Source organism: Galeopterus variegatus, unplaced genomic scaffold (assembly GCF_000696425.1).
Source record: "Galeopterus variegatus unplaced genomic scaffold, G_variegatus-3.0.2 Scaffold4796, whole genome shotgun sequence".
NCBI classification, from domain to species: domain Eukaryota; kingdom Metazoa; phylum Chordata; class Mammalia; order Dermoptera; family Cynocephalidae; genus Galeopterus; species Galeopterus variegatus.
The window spans coordinates 154,174-163,679 of record NW_007730907.1 but is presented as its reverse complement, the minus strand read 5'-3'; the positions used below and the strand labels follow the sequence as shown (position 1 = coordinate 163,679).

Sequence of the window (9,506 nt, the reverse complement as noted above, 5' to 3'; positions counted from 1 at the left end):
ACCATACTTCTTAAAACTTTGTGCTAAATTTTTGAGGCTATTACAAAGAAGCATGGTTCTAGAAGAGTTCATTTGTGTTTTAGATTGCAGAAATATTATTTTTCCAAAAATAAGCAAAAGACAAAAAATTATCCAAATGATTGAAGAGTCTGGTTAAATAGGTTCCAAATAATTGAAGGTTTATAATTATGTAACTGTGTTTTAGTCACATTTCTTCCAAGTGCTTTCATGAAAGGAGATCAATTTTGCCAAAAGTTTTTGGACTTTTGTTTCTCATTTTTAAGACTGTTTTAAAGTGGTATAGTATAAATTTAACTTCTCAAACTATAATTAGACAAAAATTGCTTGAGACACTATAGCTTTGATCTATCAGACCTTTAAGGAAAATTTCATATTTAATCTGGCAGAATTTCATCTCAAATGAATCGGAGAGTTCTGCTGAGGGTCTGAGCTGTGGTTTCTGTGAGTTGGTGATTGTAATTCAGAACCAGCTTGCACATCCTTCTCAGCTGTGATGGTGGCTCTATTTCATAACTTGTTATTCCAGCTGTGGGAGAGTTCATTGAGATATTGTGAGTTATTATCCTTTAAGTGTAAGTTTAAGATTTAATGATGTTTTTCTTCAAGGCAGATCATACGTATGTTTTCCATTGAGATTTAAAAAGAGAGCTATTGTCAGCACCCTGTTTTAAAATAACAAATTGTGCCTCTCTTTTGACTCTTAAAGTGGGTGCAGCAGCTAAAATTAGTTTGGAGTTATGAAAGTTCAATAGCTTTACCGAAAAAGGTAAGTTTTGTGATAATATATCTGATCCACAAGTATCCAGGTATATTTCTACTGAAGGTACAAGGGAACAGTGGAAAACTTTGAATTAATCCATCCTTCTTCTTGTTACCACTCTAAAAAGAATATATTAACACAGTGACTACAAGGATGTTCTTAAAATTATCTTAGAATCTCAGTTACAGTTGATTAGCCTTCTCTTGTCCCCCATTAATATTTTCCCATGTGACACATAGCAGCAGTTCAGTCATGGCTTCCACTATGGCTGGGGCTGTGCTTGGCATTGACAAAGAATTGAGTTTTCTCTGACTAAAGTTTACTGACGGGAGATGAGACTGCAAGCTTGGCCTTCTTGTTGCCATACTGAAAGCAACAGAGAAAATTGGCCTAGAATGAACTCTCCAGGACCAAGACCAAATGTATTTTATTTTTAATCTTTTGATAAACAAAAATCCAAACAGCAAATGCCCTTGGTCCTATCCTGTTTGTGTCATCATCTAGTTTCACCACACTTAGCCCTGCCAGTGGTCTCAGCAGAATGGGATCTCTAAGAAAGGATATTGTACGATGGACATACTATTTAGCATAGACTTGGTTTTATTCACTTCTCTCTCCCTAGCACCTCAAACAGTGCCTGACGTATATGTATAAATACATATAGAGTGATGAATAAATATATATAGAATGAGCAAATGAATGATTACCAGATTATGAATCTCACAGATATCTTGGTGCATCTCTTTGTACTAGCTATTTAAGGGGAAAGGAGGGAAAAAAGGATTTAAGATTGTTTACTGCCAGACCCTATAAAGTACAAATTTGCTTAAAATACATAAAACAGAAGGTTTTGGCCCAAATAGGTTGTCCTTTTTCTTTCTCACCATCATCCAGACCTTGGTTATCCAAATGGTTTTGTTAGAAAAAAATAAAAGCACATGTTTCCATGTGCAGAAGTCAGTGGAGAAGCGGGCACAGAGCTCTGTGTAGTACGAAGAAGGGAGGACTTCACAGAACTTTCAACAAGATGTTTTCTTTCTTATTTCTCCAATACATATTTGGCATAAGAATAATGATTTAAAATGTTTGTTTTTCCATCTATGTAAGGAATTTCTGCGAAGTATTCCTGGAAGCATTTTTTCATCAAATCTCTATGATCACTGGGTCTGTGTAATGGATCAAGGAAACAATGAAGAGAAAATAAATACAATTCAAAGGTAATTATTCTAATTTGGTCATGTCTCAAAAATACTTCTAAAAAGCTTTTTATAAGCTTGTCTATTAAAATAAGGACAATTATCAAAGTCATGGTCCCAGGGACCAGTTTGAAAATAGATTTATGCTGACTTCTGTCATTGTTATTCTTTCTTTCCCTCGTCTTATTAACATGGTATGCTTGAACATTGTATACCTTCTGTGTATCTGAATCTGGTAGCAAATGAAACACATTCATTTACTAACTAATATATAGGCCCAATCTGTAGTTTATGGTCTTAATTTTGGTAAATATCTAACTAACCACATGATGCCTTATTGTCTTCAGCAACCGAAGTGATACAGAGAAAATGACCTATTTTCTCCCTTCAAGGAACTCACAGTCTGAGAGAGTAAAGTAGATAAATTGTGAATTACAATGCAGTATAATCTGTGCTGTAAAAGATACTAGGAGAAAACCCAAGAATCCCAATATAATTTCTTTGTGTGTGCTTGTTTAGTACAGTTTTTTCTTGAGCAACTTTCAAACATGAGTGCAGATAAATCACTTGTCTCTCCATCAGACAGAATTTTCAAGTCTGTAGACAAGTATTAGGTACACTGCTATCAGTTATCTATAACGTATGGAGTTGTAAAATAGCTCAAAGGCTCAGAGTCCCCATAGAAACAGATAACCCAGAAGCATATGCTAGATGACTTATTTGCCATTGAATACACTCAGTAATCTTTTGGTCTGTTTCAAAGTTCTTCATAACTTATCTAACAAAATATACTCATTGTCAGTCCATTGTACTGAAGAAAGACCTCTCTGCTGTTTGTGCAACAGGAGTCAGATTACCTTATTCCCCCCAGGTTGCAGATTCTTATTGAAAAAAGCAGTAGTCATGAATATCAGCTTATCTGTTTTCTGACTGGTAGTAAAAAACATTTTTGGTGAATGATACTTTAAAAATCCCGTATCATGTTCTGGTCAAGATGGCAGAATAGACGTTGCCCAGCATCCCTCTCTCCCACAAATCCACAAATTTACAACTGTAAAAATGTAACATCAGCCAAGCTGGGGCTGCTGGAGCTCAGGGGAAGAGAAGGAGAGACCTATGGAGTTCATGAAGGTGGGAGAAACCATGATGACAGAAAGAAAAAACTGCTCTGAGCATTTTGTGCTGTGGCCACTTCAAGGCTGGAACTGCTGAGTGCATGAAGCAGGAGCCAGCAGAAGCCGCAGCTGTGCCCTTCAGATGGAGTTACTTGGAGGCAGCAGGGAGGAAGAAGAGGGCCTTGGTGGCCCCCAGAAGAGCAAGACCACTAATAGGGTTCCCGTGGAGCCACACAGGAGGAGCCAGAACAGCTGAAAAAGGGGAGCCTTTCAGAGGCCAATGAGTCATCGCAAGGGACCAGCACAGGCCCCGTTTGGAGCATGGGCAGTGGGAGAGACAGGTCCACCGAGAGAACACTGGGACACAGCAAGGACAGCTGATCTGACCCCCAGTCAGCACAGGACCACTAAGAGGAGACTGGCCTGGAATGCAGAATTGTATGGTGTGTAGGTTGATGGAAAAACTCAGGCCTAGATCAGAGTTTCTACACCACCCAGGTGCACCAGGTCTCTGGAGAGCTGGAAGTACCTATAAGGTCAACCATTAAACCCTGAGCTGCAAAAAAAGCCTTCCATATGGAAACAGCAACAAAGCAGCAATTTAGCTCAACCACACAGCTCAAGCTCTGATTCCCACAGGAAGTGGGAAGCAAAGGACAAAAAATCAGTTCCAGCCCAGGCATACCACAAGCGCCTTGGTGTCTGCCAGGGGACATGAGGCATGAAGTGAGGACTAGACCCCCCTCCCACAACCAGACACACTGTGCCAGCACCTTGGAGCCTTCCTGGGGACCCAAGGCATGGAGAAGGGGACCAGAACCCCCACCCACAGCCAGACATACCATGTCAGTGCCTCGGGGCCCACCTGGTGACCTGAAGCATGGAGCCAGGGACCAAAGCCCCCTCCCACAACCAGGCACCACTCCAGTTCCTTGGGGCCTGCCTGGGGACCCAAGGTATGGAGCCAGGGACCAGACACTCCTCACAACCAGGCACACCACCAGCACCAAGAAGCATGCCAAAAACATCATCTCCATGTGGATGGCCCACCACAGCCATCACAATAACCATGGCTGCCACAAAAGCAGCTAGGTGCCACAACAACCATGCAAATGGTCCCCCAGCCACTGGAATGCACTGACACAAGGGGAGTCACCAGCAGAGATAAAGAAAAGAGGAGGATATCTCTCTCCAAAAAGCCCATTCCAGAGTGACAGAAGAAGCATCTGCTCTATGATAATATTGGGAGACCTGATCACACCTCTCAGCATTGGACAGATTATCTAGGCAACAAATCCACAGAGTAGCCATTATTCTTTAAGAAGGAGAGAAGAAATCTAGGGTAATTAGAGGGGGATGGGGAGAGATTGGACAAAGGGTGTAAATAATAATTATGATTTGTAACAATACTTATGCTAGTAATATTGATTTGATAAACATATCTCTATGTTGAACCCCAAAAATATGTATAATCAATTTTGATTCAATAAAAATGAAAAAAATAAATAAATAAATATACAATCCCTTATCAATTACAAAATGAAAACAAAAAATATACTATTGTAAGCTTGACATGTTTGTGAAAGTGATAACATTGAAACAGAGATTTGGGACAAAATTGACCTTGGAAGCTGGTGTAGCAGAGCATACGCTTTCAGAATAGACCTGAAAGTCTTAATAGCTAAGGTTTGGGTTCTCACCAAGAGACAGCATTTCTGTGTTGCTACTTGGAAATAAAGAAGCACTTTAAATTTAATCACTGTTAAACTTCATCAGAAAACTTTTTGTGGGTTTTGGTTGAGAATATTCTGAAATGTTTTAGGATTTGCCTAAGCTAAACACATTTTACTAGTTTCAGGGAAATATTTCAGGCAGCACTTTTTAATGGGACATTTTTATGCATTCTTTTACATTTTCATTGGGTTGTTAAGGCAGTGTACAAAAAAAAAAATCCCCAGTGCTTTTTAAAATTTTCTCTTTCTGTAGAGGCGGTCCTCACTTTGTATGGTACCACGTTAACAGAAATTCTTGCATATCTGAACTCTGTTCCTGACTCACCCCCTTGACTTGCACAGTTCCTTATGCAAAGTTAGGGTTGCCCATCTTTAAAGTTTTTTAATGAAATGTTTAAATAGCACATTTTTCTGTCTCTAGGCTATTAGACCAGCTTCCGAGAGCAAATGTTGTTCTCCTAAGGTATCTTTTTGGGGTATTACACAACATCCAACAACAGTCCTCGTCTAACCAGATGACTGCATATAATTTAGCTGTGTGTATCGCTCCAAGCATCCTTTGGCCTCCTCTTTCCTCCAGCCCAGAAGTAGAAAATGAATTTACAAAAAAGGTAAAGAAGTTTCTCATTTTTATGCCCTGGGGGACTGAGTCCCCCTTTTGAAACCAAAATTCAGAGCATTAATTCTGAAAGACAGTTTCTTAATTAACTTAAGTACACCTCCTTATAAACTGAGTTTACTGATTATGAAGTGTTTTATTCTATCCTAATGGGCTATAGGAAGGTGATTGTTAAGCAGAAAAGAGATTGCACTTGGGTTTCTTCTCTTTACCCTTTAAGGAGGCTAAACTTTATAACTGACTTAAACCATAAAGTGATAATAAAGCAGTTGATATGATTATTTTAAAAAACCCCAAAAACCAAGGACTTTGGAGTTAGACAAGCCAAGGTTTAATTCTCAGGCCCACCATTTGCCAGATGTACAGTCTTAGGCAAAGTCAGTTATCCTGAGCCACTATGTCCTCATCTGAAAAATAGAGGTGGTGATAATACTGTAGTTACTTGAAATCACACTCCTGTAGTGCCTGGCAGTTAATAAAGGATTTGGGGATATTAGTTTCCTTTGCTCCCAACATTCCTCCTGCCCCTTGGCCTCAGCTTACTGGGGTAAGAAACTACAGAAAGGTTCCAGTACATCTCAATGGACGCACAAAGCCCCCTAGTAAACTCTTACCCCCACAAGCACTTTTAGTTAGGAAGCTTATGGAAGGCAGTAGTGGATAAGCTAGTCAGACAAGTGCATGGGTAGACACTAGTCAGGAAAAACACAAATGTTCTTTCTAGCTGTCTCTGTCCTTCACAATATACCCACAGAGGAGCCCTCTTCCCAAGCTTAGGACAAGCTGTCCTTTACACAAGAAGTACTTTTCATAAGTCTTTATCTTGTAATGATACTTTACAAATTTTAATAACAAAATATATTTCTTCATCCCAAACACCCTATAGAGAATACTTGAAATTATCCTAATGTTACAAACAGAGCTATTGGTATAAAATGTTAGCTCTAAGTCAAGGACACAAATAATTTTAGGCCACTGATTAAAATTAAGTTCTATGCCCAAACTTCTCTTGAAAGTATTTTTTAGGGGAAACTGTTTTGTATACTTTTAAAGCATATAAATTTCTCAGGATACTTTAGTATTTTTTGTTAAAATCAAGATTCACATAAAATGTGATTTATAAACATGTTATATGAAAAGTAGCAGTTCATTCTCCCTTTTTTTTTTACAGGTTTCCCTGCTTGTACAGTTTCTGATTGAAAATTGCTGCACGATATTTGGTGAAGAAATTACTTCCCTCTTAGGAGAGACTTCAGTGAGTTGTGACACTACAGAGAATGCCTCAGGTATTGTGAGTAATTGGGTTGGTTTTTGTGAGAAAGAGATTTTGTCTGTGAAGATGCTAGGACAGTGGTTGTCCAGAAGCCCACAGCAGCTGAGGTGAAAGAGCCATCTGACCTGGGTCAGTGGGGCCCAGGGCCTCTGTTCCTTCCTTAGAAGTCCTGCTTCTTAGAAGTAAGAAATGTGTAAGATGAGGTCCCAGCCTTCAAGAAATGTTTAATGGCAGCGTGCTGTGGCATGATCATTTGAAGTTTTTTGTTTGTTTGTTTGTTTGTTTTTTAGTAAAACTTTATGAAGAATCCTAATATATATAATACAATTGCTGTTGTTAAAACTAGGGTAGAAGGCCCAGAGGCAGTAGAGGCAGACCTGTTTTTTGTTCTTGTTTTCCTTTCTCTCCTTCCTCTTACTGGTCCCTGAGACACCTCAGGATTCTAGTGTGCTATGAAACAGTTTGAAAACTAGCATCATTTTTTTTTTTTGGGGGGGGGAGTGCTGAATTCAAAGACATACAACCTTCCAGAATTCCTCTACCGCCAATTATGTCATCCTTGGCCCATTATTCCATGCCACTGAACATCAGTATCTTCATCTGTAAAATGTGGATAACAATAAAATCTAACTATGATTATTGTAAAGATTAAATAAGGTAATGGGTATTAATGAACTTTGTAAAAGAGGAACTAATAGGGTTAGTAAATGGTTTCCCCAAGACTAGAGTTAATTATGTATAAACACCAACAATTCATGTTAGAATTATTTGGAATCTAGGTATACCTAGTATTAATTCCCTTATGCTGTTGTTTTGGTTTGGGGCTTTTTTTTTTTTTTTAACCCTTTCATGGTCTTATGACATTTTCATTGTTTTGAGAAAAACTTCAGGAACATTTTGTCAGGAACTGAGATAAATTTAGTACAGTATACCCCAACAGTTTATTTTTATTCTGCACTAACAATTGGGAAGATTGTGACAGAATCTTTCTTTCCTGAGAGTAGTGATTTGAACACTCTACGTGAAAAGAGAATTAAACTAAGCACCATAGTTTGTGTTTAAGGCAGCTTGGGCTATATTTATGGTAAGTAAATATGTTAATCATGGTTTGGGGTTTTTTTTTGGACAGATATCTCTTGCTTCCAACCAAGTGACTCTTCCTATGACAGCTTGGAAAATGAAGTAAATGGGGATGTGGACACTCCATGTAGTGACTTGGCAAAGAAACTTAACCAGAGTAGCAGAAGCATGGACTCTGTCTTAACCCTTAGTGACTATGACCTTGACCAACCAGAGGTGGAAGGCCTTGACCAGCCTGAGGTGGAAGGCCTTTTAACTCTGAGTGACTTTGACTTAGACCAGTCTAAAGATGAAGACATTCAAATGAAACAGCCTCTTGAATTCAAGCCGATGACCATTGCAGTGATGTACAGAGAGGCCCTCCCACTGCAGGAGCATGCCAGGGCCCCATCTGACATGTGCACACCCAGCTACCTGTCCTCAGATGCAACAGATGCTCCAAAAACCCTGAGGCGACACCGGCGCTGCTCGGAGCCCAGCACTGACTATCTAGATTCTAAGCTTTCCTCTCTCGAGGAGGTTTATCAGAAAAAGCTACGCAAGTCCAGCTATGATGCAATTCTCTCTCAAAAAGATGAGGATTATCTGAAGCAGAATCAACCTCCCCAGGAGGCGGATAAGACATGTTTTAAACAGAGTTCAGTTTCAAGCACTGATGTCTGTGAGAAAAACGCCACCAATCAAAACATGAAGAAGAAAATCTTGTCTGGTACTGAAAGAAATCTTGGGAAACTTTTCCCTAAGTCCAAGCCAGTGTCCATTTCTGTGGCATCATATAGTCATATGTCCTCACAAGATCATTCCAGGAACCAGCCCTTTGATGAAGATACATCAGGATACTCCCTGCCACACACAACTTGCAAGAGTTCAGGGACACACCGGCGCTGCTCAGAGCCCATCATAGATAACCAGCACTGCAAACTGACCTATCTCAGGAGGATTGATTCGAAGAAACAACATAAAACCAGCTGTGAAGCCGCTCTCTTGCAGGGAGAGGAGGATTATCTCAAACAGCATAAGTCCTTGTAAATAGAGGGGCAAAAGCTTATTAATCAGAGTTTGGTCATGGGGATTGAGGTGGGCAAGAGTAGTGCCACAAACCAAAACACTGAGAAGGTTTTACCCCCAAGATTAAGCCTTTGCCCAAAGACTAGCTGTTCCAGCTTATCCTCCCCAGGCACTTCCCCATCTGGCTCATCAGTGAGCTCTCAGGACAGTCCTTTTTCTCAGACTTCTGAACATTCCGTGTTTACACCCACTGAAACTCCCTCTCCAATAGATTGCAATTTTCAGGCTCAAAGAAAACAGGGAGAGCTTTCTTCTGACTTTAGCAGTTCCAACTTTATTTCTGGAATGCCTGGTCCATCATCAGGGCAGGGCAGCAGCCACCTCGTTAATACTAAAAAGGATAGTGTAGGGTGGCATTCACAAATGCGTTCTGTAACTCTTCACCCCAACACATGGTTGAGAAATGGTATAGCCAGTTTGAAAAACTGGTCCCTCAAAAAAAAAGAAAAGGCAGCCAGGCCAGAGGAAAATAAAATAGGTTCTCTAAAAGGACTTTCAGAGCCACCTGGTCATGCTTCTGGTGTTCCAGAAGCCAACTCACTGGAAGAGAGACAGAAAGACATGCCCATGAAGGCCGTGGAAGGACTTGGTACTGTGCAGACAACCCATTCATATAATTCTTCTCCCTCCCAGGAATCAGA

The 9,506-nt window shown here is 40.0% G+C and overlaps 1 protein-coding gene across 1 annotated transcript in view; it reads left to right on the top strand.

Annotated features, from left to right (window-relative positions):
* LOC103603798 (rho GTPase-activating protein 20-like) overlaps positions 1 to 9,501 on the top strand; it is a gene marked incomplete at its 3' end in the record, with an annotated part of 12,396 nt that extends 2,895 nt beyond the window's left edge. Inside the window, 4 exon segments of the mRNA XM_008588374.1 lie at positions 1,889 to 1,998; positions 5,247 to 5,436; positions 6,616 to 6,730; positions 7,847 to 9,501. Of these exon segments, the coding sequence (XP_008586596.1) occupies positions 1,889 to 1,998; positions 5,247 to 5,436; positions 6,616 to 6,730; positions 7,847 to 9,501 (2,070 nt within the window).
* Between the last annotated feature and the right edge of the window lie 5 nt (positions 9,502 to 9,506).